Source organism: Quercus robur, chromosome 8 (genome assembly GCF_932294415.1).
Source record: "Quercus robur chromosome 8, dhQueRobu3.1, whole genome shotgun sequence".
Classification (NCBI taxonomy): Eukaryota; Viridiplantae; Streptophyta; class Magnoliopsida; order Fagales; family Fagaceae; genus Quercus; species Quercus robur.
In genome coordinates, this window is record NC_065541.1 from 18165133 (window position 1) to 18182908 (window position 17776).

The 17776-nt window shown below is 35.3% G+C and overlaps 1 protein-coding gene across 5 annotated transcripts; it reads right to left on the reverse strand.

Moving 5' to 3' along the window:
* Positions 1–743: 743 nt before the first annotated feature.
* Positions 744–6290, reverse strand: LOC126694875 (uncharacterized). Of its 5 annotated transcripts, none has more exons than XM_050391396.1 (9): positions 6087–6290; positions 5386–5473; positions 4479–4534; positions 3593–3704; positions 3428–3464; positions 1777–1850; positions 1571–1664; positions 1346–1428; positions 744–1182 (listed from the first exon to the last, which is right to left on the reverse strand). In XM_050391396.1, the coding sequence occupies exons 4-9, from the start codon at positions 3662–3664 to the stop codon at positions 1003–1005; spliced, it is 540 nt and encodes a 179-aa protein (XP_050247353.1). In that variant the 5' UTR covers positions 3665–3704; positions 4479–4534; positions 5386–5473; positions 6087–6290; the 3' UTR covers positions 744–1002. The 5 variants fall into 5 exon arrangements, with proteins under 5 accessions (XP_050247353.1, XP_050247352.1, XP_050247349.1 ...); XM_050391395.1 differs by having other exon boundaries at positions 5386–5490; XM_050391392.1 differs by lacking the exon at positions 5386–5473 and having other exon boundaries at positions 6087–6289.
* Positions 6291–17776: the final 11486 nt, after the last annotated feature.

Genomic DNA, 17776 nt, shown 5'->3' on the forward strand with positions numbered 1-17776 from the left:
ATCCCCTACCTCATCTTTCACAAAAATAGATTGAAAAGCTGGGATTTTTTCTTGACTTTGAAATTTACAACTTCAGATTTTTGTCGCTTGATGAAAAACCAATAGCTGCTGCTTCTGTCGCACAAGTGCACCGTGGAATGTTCAAATATCACATGAGGTAGCCATTATGGTTGGAATAAAAGCAATATCAGCTTTAAGTAATACAGATTAGATTTTGGCCTTCTAAGTTCAAACAGCTTTTCCCCAATATATTCCGTGATTGACTATGCTAATCTCTATGTAATTCATTGTCTTCATCTTGTAAAAGCATGTGAGAACGTTGCGCATAAACATCCTTTTTTTTCATTCTTTTTTTTTTTTTTTCAATTGATTTTGCTCATTTTTACATGTTATAATTGTGATGTTAGGGTCATTAGCTAGTGCTAGTTCCATGTGGGGATGTCTTGGATGAAGTTTTCGGTATACTTTGCATGAAGTGGCCATTCTCATTCTCACTACTCAAATCCATGTGCTAGGGACTCATATAGGTGGATTTTTCTATATAAGTTTAAATTTTTTTTTTTTTTTTTTTTTTTTTTTTTTTACAGGATAAAATTCTACTCTAGTCTAATCTAAGTGTATATGTGTGTGAAGTTCCCTCCTGAAAACTTGAACCCCGGCCCTTGCCTTCCACACCCCACAAGCACTTATACTTGTGGAATGACCATCGCACCAAGAGTGTGCGGTGGTTAAGTTTACATATCTTTAATATAAATAAACTGGGATCTTGTTCCTCGTCTCCATTTAAATTTTTACTGCTATCCCTGTCCAATAACAACCTGAGCCTTTGTCCCAGACTTACATATTGGTGTAACCCAAAATATTACATAATTCCATCATAAAACCATACGACAGAATTCCAATACAAGGATTTGAGTAATGATTAGAACAAACAAGGAACCAACACAAGCTATAGCGAAGAAAGGGAACGAATTGTAAATGAGCCACCTTGAGAAGCAGGCTTTAGGCCTCACTTGCTCTGACATGTTTGTCCAAAAATGCCTTAGCCAGATTACTGAAGCTGACACTTACAGCTTCGGCTGCAGCATACCTGTTGATGATATCAACCACTTCTGGCTTTAAAATCTCTTCCTTATTAGATGCGTTACAGAGATAATAAAGAGCTCCAAGTGCATAATTCACCTAAAATTGAAAGAAAGAATATAAAATTTGTGAATGATGGTTATCTGTAGTGTATTCTTCCTTCACTCTGATGCTAGTGCTAAGAAGTTTGATGACCAAGAATCAAAATAGTTGAATCAAAGGAGTGAAAAACATTGATGACTTTACAAGTCTTGGTACTTACAGTGTTTCTAACTGGGCTTGATAAACATTGAATTGTAAGAGGAATCCCACCACTCTGAGTGACAATTGCAGCATTTGCTAAATCTGCAGGAAAAAAACAAAAAGCAAAAAAAAAAACTCCATAACGCACATGCCGGTGCCTAGCCATAACTATATCTTGTAATAGAAACAAAGTATTTTTAGGATTTCTTAGGATCTGCAAAGAGGGTTAAATTGCTATACTTACCAACGCAAGAATTGCAGATCCCACCAACCCCAAATTCCACAAGCCTCTCATTGGGTTCTGTCATGCAGTCAAGGAAAAGTTCCAAAACATTGAGCTGTTTAAGAACTGTAAGTAAATTTTTATGAGGTGAAAATGGCAATGAAAGTATTCTAATTCCTTTATATCCATATAATTCAAAACTCCAAAAATAAGAAAAGCTTCCGTACCTGGCGCAGGAATTTATAATTGTACGGGTCATATGCAAAGTTTGCCAAATTAGCTGCAATTTTCTCTTTTGTTTCTGTAAATAATATAACAATTGGTTAATTACAAGTTTCAGAGTTGAGGATATGCCCATGAATGAATTAATTGTCATTTGAAAAAATCTTAGCTAAGTACAGCCTGTGCCTGAAACTGACAAAATCAGACTAATTATTTTTAAAATATTGCTAAAAATTAAGGAAAGGACTTAGTTTTAGCATAAACTTTGTATCACTTGCTTGTGCCCTGCGTTGCTTCAAAACTATGCTGAGAGAATTTCTTATAGTATGTGTTCTCAAGAGAAATAGGCTCTTGCATCATGGCTTCCAACCTATGAATACAATAACTGAAGAAAAAGACCAAAAACTAGAAAAGCAAAACATAATTGTTCAGAATTTTTTTTAATAAACAAAATAATTCAAGCACCTATGCAGGATTAGACATGACTTCACTTTCCTTCCTCTCTTATTGAGGCAAGAGATGCCATTTGCCAAAGACCATTGCTAAAAATTGCTCAGCAAGTTTGGTATACTCATAAGCACAAGTCAGCTGAGGCAAAAGTTTGTACAATAATGAGTAGCACGAAACTTGCCATAGTAGTAATTGTTCAACGGTTAAAACAAGATACTCCATGAAATAGAAAATTTAGTTAGAACCAACATGGAGAAATCCTCATATTGTGAGAGACAAGAGTAGAGCATTAGAACTCATTGTTGCAACCATTCAATTCAAGTTGGTGATAAAGGATATAAACAATCAACAGTCATCAACTTAACTCAGCAGTAAATATTACATCAGTAGCTCTGGTCATATCAGGTCTATGGAATCCATAAAGCCCATTTACTAGACCGGTTATCTGCATGTAGAACTAGGCTTTAGAAGGTAGCAGTCAATCATTGTAGGCAGTACCTTGAAAATTGTATATACTTTTTTTTTTTTTTTTTTTTTTGATAAGTAACGAAAATTTTATTGATAAAAAAGGAAACACCCGTTTACATTAGGGGTGTACTCAGGGAAGAGTACAATCAATCTTTCAAATTACAATGCTCAAGCATATCTAGAAAATTAGGACAGGGAAAAGGTTTAAAAGCAACACTCCAGTCCAGTAAAGTACAAAAAAAGAGAGACTAAATCTCAATAATAGACCGTTCACATCCCTCAAAGCATCTAGCATTCTGTTCCCGCCTAAGACACCACATAATGCAATGTGACACAGCCCTCCAAAAAGCTATATTTCTGTTTCTACCAAAGGTACCTTGCCAGGCTGCTAACAGATCAAGGACCCTGTGGCATAACCCAAATAAGACCAAACAAACTCCACACTATTGTCCATAACTCATACACTATGCAACATTGAAGAAGAAAATGGCCCACTGACTCCCCCCACTCAAGTGCAAAGTGCGTTCAACAAGTAAAAAGAAATAGCTTTTTGAGCTTATTTTGACGCACCCCACACCAAAAAGAGAAAACTTTTTTTTCCCTAGTTTCAACAAATAAGCAAATCAGAAAAGCACATCTGAACACAAACCAAACAGCACAAACTGTTTTCCAAGGTTGCAAGAAGTCATCACAAACAAATGGAGCAGTAATCTAGAATATGATTATGATGTATAATACCTTCATCAGTAGAGTTTTGAAACTGACTCACCAATTCCTGCAACAAAATGGGGAGAATAGTTTAAGAATCATCATATTCAGATAACTTTGGTAAACCATATGTAACAGAACTGGTATAGAAAGACAGCATAAGAAAGTGAATTCTTAAAATAAAAGGAAGTGTACTTGAAGGTATTGCAGCCTTGGACTTCCATATTTTCCAGTTCGCTCTTCTTGTCTCCGATCATTGGTAAACATTTAATTTATGCTGATGGTTGTTGTTGATTACCGTTGAGACCTATCCCCCAAAACAAAACCTCAAATGATCAAATCATAATCCCAATTTGCGAAATAGGAACAAGATTTTTGTTGTTGTTCATTGGGGATGGATGAAGCTGAAGCTGCAGACGCTGAGTCTGAGGGACGAAGCAATGCCAATACCCACTTCGGGAATGGGGGAAATAATATGATTTTGCTTTTTCTTTGGGAGATAAGAAAATCATTTGATTTGGAAACAGCAAAAGCCTAGGTTTTTTTTAGGGGGGAAATTTTGGTTTACGATTGATCTCTGCTTCTCTCTACTAGTATTGATGGCACATGCAAGGCACATGCTTAGGTCATGAAAAAGGTATTAGTACAAAAAGATAAATATACTACAATGTCATATGCAATTTAATTTCAAAATTTACGTAGTATGAAGATTAATTGCTATCCAATAACACAGACCAAAAGTGAATCAGATCATCACTTTTTTTTTTTTTGGATAATTGAATCAGATAACCACTTTGGGGGGTTTGAAACTCATATATAAACAATGACTAAATAAACATCCAAAAATGCATCTTTCTTGTTAAAGAAAATTATTTGTGGAATGCTCACTAACAACTACAGACGAGGAAAAAAAATACCTCAATAAAGTTTTTAAAGGATTAGCCCTCTAAATTTCTATATATAAATAAAAGTAAAAATCTAGTAGACTAAATCAGAAATGTAAAAATCTTGAGATGCAAAATGTAGTTTAGGCTAATAACAATCCAACTAAATTATAAAAATGGCATAAAGAAAAGGTTACCTTATATAAGCTCTTGCCCAATGATTTCTAAATTCAGTGTCATCAAGTCTCTGAATCTGAAAAGGAGACAACATATCAGCTGTCATTTAGACTGAAGCACATATGCAGCAAATCAAATGTTGTCTCACAACTCAGCAAGAAAGTATCTTATGAGATACTCTCTCCACATCAGCACAACATTTGGTGAGACCAACCAATTAAAATGGGACACATCTCACATTTCCAAAATACCATTTTACCCAAGAAAATTTCAATAGCCTGCCTCCTCCTTCTCTTTCATTCTGGAATCAAATTTCAGAAACTCTACATCTTTCTCCCTCAAATCAAATCTCAAAAACACTTCTTATAAAAAATAAAAAATTTAAAAAAAAAAATCTCAAAAACTCTCCATCTCTCTCTCATATTCCACTGCCAATGTCTCAAACTCCACCAGGCGACCGCTCCAACACCGCGAGATGCATGTTCTTTGGCTAGATACATGTTCTCCCTTCATCAACCTCCATCCTTAAAAGGCCAAAAGACACACAAAGCTCTACCCATTTTACTCTCACCGTGTTTTCCACTCACTTAGGGATTCTAGTGGCCCGGAACAACTCTGGCGGTCTTTGTCTTCCCAAATCTTATAAATGAGAGTATTCTTGATGAAAATCTCATTGTCAGAGAATTATAATCTGAAAATCCTTATCTTATTTCCTTTCACTTAAAAAATAATAATATTTAGATAGCTGCTTACATGACAATCCAACTAATGATATGTTATGGGGCAAGTGTAAAAGTGAAAATAAAGAATTTAGGAGTCAGAAAAACAGGAAGAAGACCCATACAAATGATGTTTTTTATTGAATATATTCCGTGCTCAGCGAATGAATATATTCAGGTCAATTGTGCACGTCTAATCTTATTCAACCTGATACAGTGAACAATTCAATCTGCACCCGAAATTGATTTTGCAATTAAAATCCTCCAGTGACTCATTCATCTAGCTTCAGCTCCTACTGCAAGCCAGTCTCAACTAAATGATAGTCTGGCCCAAGGCTCCCATATTAGTAAAATTAAGAAGATTATTTAATTTATAAGTGGTCAAACCACTAACAATACTGTACCCAGAAATTTAATTAAAAATAAAATGCAACAAACATGATCTTGCCCACAAGGTGCAGAGACAATAAAGTTTTTCGAACCTACTTGAATTTGTGATCACTAGTATAATAGAGCATCTAAATAAACTCTCTAAACAAATATTGAAAGCTAACATAGTGCCTTTGACAATCAACTTATAAACTAGGTAGCATGGACACAGACACAAGTACAGATACGGGTACGACACAGTGACATGAGCAATAACGCTGATATAACACCGGTATGACACGGGTACGGCACCCTAAATGCTGTAGAGTGAATGTAACCACACATAAAAATATTGAACATTCAATCAAGAAAAATATGATAAGCTACTTCGATGAACAAAAAGATCAATAATTTTGGTTAAACTGAATATAGGGTTCTGTTATATTTTTGGTTCACAATCACAAGGGAATTGGTTTCCAAAACTAAGCTAATATCCAAAAGAACACTGAAACTGAAAAATCCAAAGATTTGTGAACTTACCCAACCGAGAATTGCCCGGAGCAGGCCGAGTAGTGGCCGGAGACGCCGAGAAAACCTCTTTGGAGCCGCCGCCCGAAAACAATTTCTTTCTGGGTTTAGGGAGTGGCCGAAGATAGCTCTCTCAGTCGGGATTTTGGGGTGAGTTTTCTCTTCCTTTTTGATTTTACGGGGAGGGTGTCACCGTTTTTTTTTTTTTTTTTTTTTTAAATAACGTTTTTTTAGAAAATAAATAATAAAATAAAATTTTAAATTTATATTTAAATGAAGGGCACTTCCAAGGTTGCGGTCACTCAGATTGATATGACAATAGTTTTGGGCCAAGAATACCTGTATCAAACTAAACTTAAAATCAAATATACAATGGTTTTGAAATTTAGAAATTAGGAACCAGTTTAAACTCATATTTTCAGTTTTTTTTTTTTTTTAATATGTATAAGTGAAAAAGTGTGTGAAAATACGTATTATGTTATTTAAAAACTGAAAAAATATATTTAAATTTATGTACTGAACCGCCCCTAAGCATCCCCAAATAAAATTATTATACAATGGATACAACAAAATCTAAAATAAAAAACACTCATTGAAAAATTCCATAATTTTAGCTCTTGCACCAACTTTGAGATTGTTTTGGTTGAATCTGAAAGTTGAAACCACAAAAAAGAAAAATATAAGAAACATAAATTCAAAAAATAAAGTTGACAAAAAGCATGTTGAAAAAATATTTGTGGTAAGACAAGTTGGTGGTTAGTTTTATTTTAAAGGAAATGACGCTTAATGCACAAAGTACAAGCATGAAAATTCCAAAGCTTAATTTGTTTGTGGTTTCGTTAAGAATGCCTATTGAACATCCATAATCATCAATTAATCAACTGTATCAAGAAGTTTTCACACTACCGCACAATCTTAGTGCAATGGTTACTCTACAGGTATAAGTGCTTGTGGAGTGTAAGGGGCAATTTCCACATATTCAATAAGAGAATATATTAAAGACATGTTATCTCTGTGTATGCAGGCTAGGTTGGATGAGCTTGCCCATCTATCAATCAATTTATCTATTATACTATATATTATAAAAGTTGGATCCTCTAAACTGATAAACGCATACAATGATGACACATGTAAATTTCTCAAAGCATAACCCATTGACACGTATACAAACTCAAATTCTCTTCTCAATCACATTATTCTTTTATCTTGTTATTCTTTGTATGTGATTGAATTTGACCTTTCAGATGTAAATCGTTATTCTCTCCTTTTTAGTTGAAGCGTTTCATATACCCATTGTTGCTTCCACCATCTTCTTAATTAAATGTGCATTCATAGTTTAGGAGGTGAGTGTAAAATGAGATATATTTTGGGAGGGGTGGGGGGGAGGACGGGGGGATAAGGTATGCATTCTCATATTTTAGGGGAGTAAGTGTAAAATGTGTCATAATTTAAAGGGTAAAGTGTAATTTCCCCAATTTTTCTTTACACCTAAGAAATTTTAAGTCCTTAGTTTTTGATGACATAAAAATTAAGTATTAAAAAATAGACAATTCTTTTGAAAAAGCTTCTAATTTAAAATTTACAAAAACTTGTGGAATATAATCAATTAAAATTGATACAACTATACTGTTTATGAGAATAACACATCCATGGTTATTGAAACGACACTTGTTAGCCAAAAAGTCATGTAGGCAATCTCAGTTGCCGCTCATTGATATATTGTTCGTGCATGCGTACAATCCTATCCCCCCAACCCCCCCCCCCCCCCCCCCCCCCCCCCCCCCCCCCCCACACACACACACATCTTGTGAACTACTTACCAAATATAAAATTGGAAATAATTAATACCTGAATTATGCGATAATGAAATCTCAATGCATGATCGAATCAGCTGTATAACAATCTTCAAAACAAGATGCAAAACTAGATTTAGATATTTCTAGGCATGCATCTATCATCTATGCATGCTTGAGCATCATGAAACCTATTAAAATTGGGCATCGTATGATGTTCGTGTTTCTCCTTGCACTCTACAAAACTATTAAACACACATGTCAAAAATTGAACAGAATGTTTGTTATCTTTATTTTGACAATTATGAAATTTGTGTAGAATGCAATCAACAAAATATTCTTGAACTTCATCATATGTGGAGGAATGAGGAAGCATGATTGGAAGTGAAGGGTGATGTGCAAAGGTAAGGGCAAAGTTATTAGCTTTAACGTCAACTAGAAAAAGGATAACCAACTCCACCATCACTATCATCATTTGTTTTCTCATAAATTTCGTAGGCATAGTCTTTTTCTTCTTCTGTTTTTTGGTTTCCTACCTTAGAAACTTGTATGCTTTATATGCAATTAAATGAATACATAACCTTAAAATTGCTCTTATTAAAAAAGTGAACTGATTTGGTCAAAAGTATATTTGTTCAAATATTTTGACTTTTTGAAATATGGACATTTTTAAGGTAAGATATTTTCAATTTAAATAAGGGTTTTACTAACGTGTATCCTTATGGCATATATCAGTAAACTATTTTAAGAAATTTTTTATGAAAAAATGAAAATGTTACCAACTTTTTTTACACCTTTTTCAATTCTCCATAAATGTTTCCAAAAATGAATGATTAATGTGTGTTTTAAGGGCACACATTAACTGGACTCATAAATAATGCCTTTTCACAAGGGTTATAAGGTTTAACATACACAGTATTTTGCCCAATATTGCTGGCAGAAATTTTTTTTCAAAAAGCCATATTGAAGTACATGGGGTTCAATTCATTTATCGTAAGATAACTTGTAGGAAAAATATATTTACTTGAAATTTATGACGACACCTAATTGAAAACCACTAGAATATATCAACTCGATGATGTTTTCTTTTTCTGCAACAATTTAGTGCTCAAGCAAGGCAAAAATGCCCCTTGGATAGAGTACAATAGATTACAATTTAGGTTTTTTTTTTTTTTTTCTTCTTCTTCTTCTTGAGTAATGTTCCTTGGATTGCTTATGGCTATCAGAAGAGCTGGTAAATAATAAGTAATTTTTCTAAAATTGTTTTAGAACCTGCAGTATGGATTCAATAGTTACTGTGTGAAGATTCGCTTATAGAAAACACGTGTTCTTGAAATTATGATGACATTTTTTATTGGAAGTCACTAAAATAAATCATCACAATAATGTTGAAATACACAACTTAGGATGAAAGTGAATGCAACAATTCATTACCCAAGCAAGGCAAAATGCTTATTGGTAAAACATTTCTCTAAGCAAAGTTATCTTTAATCCAAAGGTTGTTTTAAATGGTGGTTTTTGATAGAGTGCAATCGATTATAAATTAATTTTTTTTTAAATAGTGATTTCCTTTTATTTCCTTATGAACTACCAAAAGAGTTAGTAGGTAATTATTAAGTAATTTTTATAAATTTTGTTACAACTTGTATGGGTTCAATTGTTGCTATGCGAAAGATTTGCATATAGAAAAAGAATCTGAATTTTGTAAGGAATGAGTGTAAAACCCATATTTTACATCATTCAATAAGAAATTATCGCATTAGCTTTTTACTTAAAACTCAATATATCCTATTACACCTAATAACACCACATTAGCCTTTTATTTAAAACCTTAAATTTGGTATTTTATTGAGATGTTATCATGTGTGATCAGATATTTTTATGTTTTAATAATATTATGATATGGCATATCCTTATTGGAGGGTGTAAATCAAATTATTTACACCAAATCCTTATAAAATTTAATCTCATAGAAAAAATATGTGTTCTTGAAAATTATTATGATACCTTTAATTGGAAGCCACTAGAATAAATCAACCCATTGATGTTGAAATATATTGAAATATATGACTTCGGATGAAAGTGAAGCAAAGATTCACAACTCAAGCAAGGAAAAATTATTTTTGGAAAAATATTTTTTTAAGCAAAGTTATCTTAACCGAAAAGTTGCTTTAAATGATGACTTTTGATAGGGTACAATATATTATAAGTTTTTTTTTTTGAGAAGGTACAATATATTATAAGTTAAGTTGCTTTTTTTTTTTTTTATCTTCTTTTTTTCTTTTTCTTTTTTTAACGTCTCTTTATTTGCTTTTGACCTACCAAAAGAGTTGGTATTTTTTTTTTTTTTTTAAGAATACTAAGTATTTTTAACATACACACATGAAGAGGGGAAAATGTCTTAATGAAATTGACAGTGATATATATCCAAAAAGGCCTAACTTTTGGATACACAGCACAGAATTTAAACTTCTCCCCGTGTGTGTGTTAAAAAGAGTTAGTACTTAATTAATAAGTAAATCTTATAAAATTTTACTAAAATTTGTATGGGTTCAATTGTTACTATGTGAAGAATTGCTTTAAAAAAAAAAAAAAAAAAAAGCGTTCTTGATAATTACGATAACACTTTCAATTAGAAATTACTAGAATAAACCAACCCAATGATGTTGAATTAAATGACTTAGGATGAATGTAAATGCAACGACTTATTGCTCAAGCAAGGCAAAATGCCACTTAGTAAAACATTTCTCTAAGCAAAGTTATCTTTAATTGCAAACTTATTTTAAATAGTGATTTTTTTTAAATATAGAAATAGAATACAATAGATTATATACGTTAAGTTTATTTTTTCTCTTTTTGGAGCAATTTCCTTTTGTTTGCTTATGAGGTACCAAAAGAGTTAGTATTGTATGGGTTTTGATGATGGACAAAATTATCAATGAGTCAATTGTCTAAACATGTAATGACAATGGGGTACCCAAAGAATAAAAGGTGAAGAACCTATAGACAATACCGGTGGAGTGCCTGCCAAAAACCCTATGAAGGTTAAGTTAGTGATTGAATAATTCCCAATAAGTCCAAAAGTATGAGATTTAGGAATTCTACGTACCTTGGAAAAGAGGAGGATTGATGCTTATATAGTGATATAGAGTTGACTAAGATCCCGTGAATATAGGCTCTTCCCTTATAGGGAGTATATGGAGTTAATGCTCCTAGATCTTCAAGCTTAACTTCCTATGTTTGGAGGATAAGATTATGTAGAAGGATCTTTGGGTATGGTGTGCAAGTTTTTTCCATATGGAGATACTAGAGTGGAAACCACACAAGAGTTTGGGAGCCAAGTGTAAAGGACCATTTGTCAAGTCCTACTCACTCTTTTACCATGGCATGTCGAAAGTGTAGATGTTAGGTAGGTTGCATTGCAAATCGTCAGGAATGCTACTTGACAATTGGGGGGTACGTGTCAACTCCATGGTTACGTGGTGACTCTCATGTCACATGTTAGGTGTTAGGAGGGTACCTGACAACCCCTAGGTACATGACAACTGTCAGGGTGGATTGTATTGTATGGTGTCAAGAAGGGTACCTGACAACCTCTTGGTATGTGACAACTGTCAAGGTGGATTGTATTGCATTGTGTTAGTAAGGGTACCCGATGACACCTTGGTACATGATGACTGTCAAGGTTGACTATATCGCATGGTGTCAGGTCGGGTACTTGACAACCCATAGGCACGTGACAACTCTTTGGAGACATGACGACTCTCATGTGTTAGGCTTTCCACATACACACAGGCATGGAGTGGAAGATGTATTTTATATTTGTGGGACTATGTCCAGGGTTGTCTATTTACTTGGGCTGTCGAGTGACTAAGATGTCTATTAGTTGGTCATTTGATTGACCCTGTCAATTGAGTTCTTGGTGTTGGATGGCTAGACCCTATTAGATGACTGAGGTTTAGTCAAACAAGTAACTTGAGTTGATTTCTTTTTGGTCTTGTAGAAATATTCCTTATCAGGTTCAATTGTTGCTATGTGAATATGTGCTTATTGAAAAAATATGATTTCTTGAAAACTATGATGACATTTAAATTAGAGGCCACTATAAAATATAAAAATAAAAAACTTGAGGATGTTGAAATATTTGACTTAAGATGAATGTAAATGCAACTAGTCATTGCTTGAGCAAGGCAAAATTCCTTTAGGTAAAAAAAAACCTTCTCGGAGCAAGGTTATCTTTAATTGCAAAGCTGCTTAAAATTGTGACTTGTTTTGTACCAACTCTAAGTTTTGGGATGATGAATTTCTTGTTTGTACTTTCTACCTATAGGAAGCAGAGACTATAAAGAGAATCCATGTTAATGCTTTTTCTAATAAGGATGTATTAATTTGGCCTCTATCTCCAAATGGTAATTGTTTAGTTAGGAGTGCATATCGCATGCTAGCTTTAGAATCCTTCAATGTTAATCGATATTCCTCAAATTTGGATAGCTCTTTGAAGTTATGGAAAGGTGTATGGAAGATTTAGGTCCAAAATAAAATTCTTCATTTTATGTGGTAAGCTGTGAAGGATTCTCTTCCCACTAGATAGAACCTACTTAAACGCAATGTCCCCCTCGTGAGGTCTACTCGCTCTGTGATGATCACTGAGAAACTTGTTGACATACCCTGTGGTTATGTGAATAGGCTCAATTGGTTTGGAAATCTAAACAGAATTTTCTCCACTCTACCAAAAGCATCATAGGACCTTTGCAGATCTTTTTAAAGTTGTACTTGTTAGAGGCTAGGAAGCACAAACACGGACACGAGTTCGTGTATGGACACAGTGACACAAGTAATTTCAAAAAAATTATAATATCAAATGGTCAATATGTCATCGGTATGACACATATATGACATGGGTACATGGCACCCTAAATGTCTGTTTGGTTAGGGAGATGGAAAAGTGAGAGGATAGAAAATTGTGAGAGGATGGAAAAGTGAGAGGATGGAAAAGAATTAATTTTTCCCTTGCGAGGCCCAGGCAAAGGAAATTGGAAAAAATTTTCCAAAGACCAAGGGCAACAGGCCCAAAATCCTAACACACATACCCAAAATGTTAGTGGGCTCTCAGGATCCAAAAGAACAGGCAAGCTTGATTTCTCAGAAAAAGATGAAAAAAGGCCCCATAAGAAGCTCCATGACACACCCCACACAGATGCAAACAACACTTTTGATAGATCGGCAGTGGCTGCAAAGCATCACTGCCAAGAGCAATGAATTCACTATGCTGGAACTACCGGGGAATTAGGAACCCCAGATAGTTTTTGCACTCCATGATTACGTGAGGTGCTGGAATCCCAAAATTGTCTTCCTATTGGAGACAAAACTAAAAAATAAACAAATGGAGAAAGTGAAATACAAACTGGGTTACTTAAATGGCCTAATAGTTCCTAGCAAAGGCCGAAGTGGAGGCCTTGCACTACTGTGGTCAGGTGATACGAACCTCGAAATCAAGAGCTACTTGAATCATCACATTGATGCCATAATCACTGAACCAAAGGATGGTGTCACTAGGAGATACACTGGTTTTTATGGGTATCCAAAAAACCATCTCAGGGAAGAATCATGGAAACTCATCTCTTTTCTCAATAATCAATATTGTTTGCCTTGGTTTTGCTATGGTGACTTTAACGAAATCCTTTCCATGAATGAAAAAGCAAGAGGAGCCCATCATCCGTCAAGAGGTAAACAGTTGTTGTTTCCAAGATCTGGGATACTATGGCCTATACTTCACTTGGAGCAACATGAAAGAAGGAAGTCATAGAATATTGCTCTGCCTCAACAAAGCCTTCGCCACCTCTGAGTGGCTAGAACATTTTAGAGATCCAAAAGTTCACCATTTGGCCGAATCAACCTCTAAGCACTTCATCCTCACAATCACTGACTCTCCCCCCCCCCCCCCCCCCAAAATCTATAAGGGTAGACATAGATTCCATTTTAAGGCAATATGGGCCAAAAGAGATGATTGTCGAAATTGTTGAATCGGCTTGGAGCTCAGGCACCCTCTCTACCAATCCCGAAGATATTACATCCAACCTTTAGAGATGTGCCATAGCTTTAACCAATTGGAATCAAAGCGTGGTGGGTAACATTCCAAAAAAAATCCAAGAGAAAAGAAAAACACTCAGCTCTCTTACTGCCCAAGACCACCAAGGAAACTTTGGCGCAAAAATCAACCAGCTTAGAAGGGAGATCAACGATCTCCTAGACAATGAAGAAACCATGTGGCACCAATGCAGCAAGGTTCACTAATATAGAGAGGGGGACCAAAATACCAAATTCTTCCATACTTGGGCGTCTGAAAGAAGGAAAAAAAACACTAATATGGGGCTCTGGAATGATGATGGCTAGTGGTGTAAAGGCAAAGAAAACATTGCAGCCACTGCTGTGGCTTACTTTGAGAAAATCTACACCACCACCTACCCCACCAGAATTAATGAAGTCATTAGCTTTATCCTGAGATGTGTTACGGAAGACATTAACACAGAGCTCACTAAAACTTTCACTAGAGATGAGGTAATCAAAGCGCTGCAACAGATCCACCCAACAAAAGCCCTCAGACCCAACGATATGTCTGTTGTCTTTTTCCATAGATACCAGAACATTGTAGGCCCTAATATTACAAATGTGGTTTTGAATGTGTTGAATTCTAATATGCCTATGACAGAGATCAACAAAACCAATATCTCCCTCATCCCAAAACCAACCACCCCACCATAATTACAGAATTCCGCCCTATTAGCCTATGCAGTATTACTTATAAGCTCATCTCAAAATTCTTGGCCAACAGACTCAAATTTGTCATGCCGAGCATCATTTCTGAGAACTAAAGTGCCTTCACCTCTGAGCGCCTAATTACTGACAATGTCTTAGTGGCCTTTGAGTTCATGCATTATCTAAAACATAAAAATGTGGGGAAAGAAAACTTTATGTCAATTAAACTTGACATGAGTAAGGCTATTGACAGGGTGGAATGGGATTTTATCAAAGGGGTTATGGTGAATTTGGGATTTAATAACAAGCTGATTGATCTTAGCATACACTGTGTCTCTTTTGTATCTTACTCATTGATCATAAATGGTGAGACTTTTGGAAACATCACTCTAACTAGGGGCATTAGGTAGGGCGATCCCCTCTCTCCGTATCTATTCTTGCTCTGTGCAGAAGGTTTGTCGGCTCTTATCCATGAAGCAACCCGAAATCAGCAAATCTCTGGAATCTCCATTTGTCGAGGTTGCCCTAAAATCACCCACCTCTTCTTCACTAATGACAACCTTCTCTTTTGCAAAGCTAAGGCCCATGAATGTCAGAAACTTGTCAACATTCTCAAAAATTATGAAGTATCTTCAGGGCAAAAAATTAATACTGACAAGTCTTCGGCGTTCTTCAGCCTAAATACCCCACAAGAAACAAAAGACTACATCTTGAGCTTACTTGGCCCAATGCAGGACTCAAGGCACAACAAGTACCTAGGGCTTCCTTCCATCATTAGGAAATCAAAATCCCAAGTATTTGCAGAAATCAAGGAGTGGGTAGCAAAAAAACTTGTTGGATGGACGGGGAAGCTTCTTTGAATCGGGGGGAGGGAGGTTTTTATCAAGGCGGTTGCACAAGTAGTCCCAGCTTACGCAATGAGTTGCTTCTAGCTCCCTAAGACATTGTGTACTGATTTGGAAAATATGATGTATAACTTTTGGTGCGGTCAGAAAGACAAAGAGCACAAAATCGCTTAGGTTAGTTGGAAGAAAATGTGTAAGTCAAAATTCCATGGTAGAATGGGCTTCCGGGACCTTCAAGCCTTCAATTTAGCCATGTTGGCCAAACAAGGTTGGCAAATCCTCACTGACCCCAACTCTATTGTGGCTCGAGTATTCAAAGCCAGGTATTTTCCTCATGACAATATTCTTAGCTCTGAAAAAGGTTGTAGCCCGTCCTACACCTGGCAAAGCATTCATAATAGCCTTGAAGTGATCTGGATGGGGATAAGATGAAGGGTTGGGAATGGTCGTAAAATCCATATCTAGGAAGATAAGTAGCTAACAACGCCATCAACATTCAAAGTGATCTCCCCGCCATCTGATTTAGGTGACTTCCCAATGGTATCGTCCCTCATTGATAAGGACACTAAATGGTGGAAAGTTGATGTAGTCAACTTTCTCTTCTTACCCTTCGAAGCTAGTACAGTCCTATCAATCCCACTAAGCTATAACCTGCCTGAAGATAGCCTGATTTGGATTGGAAATAAAAGTGGGACCTTTATAGTTAAAAGTGCCTACCATATTGCTTCAAGCATTGTGAAGCCATCTGATGAAGGGGAATGCTCATCTAGCAACTCAAGTTCACAACTTTGGAAGAGGATTTGGCACCAAAAAGTCCCTCAAAAACTTAAAGTCTTTGCTTGGAGACTATGCATAAATGGCCTCCCCACCATGCAAAACTTAAGTCACAGAGGCATTAACTGTTCCAGCATTTGTCCCATTTGTGACAAGGCAATTGAAACAACTGCCTATGCTCTTTTTCACTGTGATCATGCCAAGCTAACGTGGGCGCATTGGCGAGCCCCTTCCTTGGGTTTCTTTAAAATAAACGTTGATGGCGCCGCCTCTGATGATGGTACCAACTCCACCATTGGGGTGATTATTCGAGATAACCAAGGTAACCCCATCGTAGCTTCCAACAAGATCCTTCCGTCACCCTACACTGCAAAAATAACTAAAGCCGTTGCCTTTCCTCATAAAGTGTTGCTTGCCTCGAAAATGAGAATCTTTCATGCCATTTTTGAGTCTAACGCCCTCTCCATTGTCCAAGCTCTAAACCAAGGCATGGTTGGTGGTGAGATTAGGCTCATCCTTCACGACATTAGAATCTTCTCAGCCTCATTCAGCTGGTGCTCCTTCCAACACCTGAAAAGGGATGGCAACAGAGTTGCTCATGAACTTGCAAAAGCTACAAGACTCTCGGGTACTTCTCAAATTTGGAAGGGAGTTAATCTCAGCTGTGTAGAACATCTCCTTCGGGAGGATATATGACTGTTTCAGCTTTTTTAGTTTTGTCTCTCTGTTGTAATCCAATTTCAGTTTGTTGAATGAAAACTTATATATTTCCCCATAAAATAAAAAATAAAAAAAATTAAAACTTATTCACATTACTCCAATCCTCATTTTATTTTAATTTTTTAAGTTGGATTTTATATTATCTTCAGCAGTAGAATCAAGAGAAATTCCCTTGTTTTTATATGCAATTACAAAAAAAGATTCTTCCATGAAAAAACTATACAGTTGAAAAAGAAGACACACACACAAAAAGAAAGAACCAAAGGAACATATATGGCTCAATCTATTTTGGTTTAAAATTTTCAGTATTACTATTCGGCATGATTGAAAATTCTGGTCAACGGAAAATTTGTAGCCTGGTCAATAAAAAACAATGAGGTTTGGGTAGAAAATGTTGTCCGCTATTTTGGGCAGAAAACATTTTCCACCCTCAACTGAAGCTGCCTGAGTGTGAAACCAAGAAAAAAAAATTCTTAAACCAAAAAATTGCATGTTGTGAATGAAAGTGTTAATTCATATAATAATTTAGAATTACAAAAAAAAAAAAAAAAAAAAAAAAAAAAAAAAAAAAAACTAATGATTTTCGGTTTAAAGTGAACCCAACAAGTTTTTTTTTTATAATTATTTTTGTGCACCCCACTCCCTAAAATGAAAACATTTTTCATAAAGTAGTTTGAGTAATGTTATTTGGAAGTTTTTAATATACGTGTGGATGAAAAAATATATAAAAAAGTGTGTAATATTGTTTAAAATACTCAAAAGTATGTTTAACTTACCTACCATACAACAAAGTAATCAAAAAAGCACATTGATA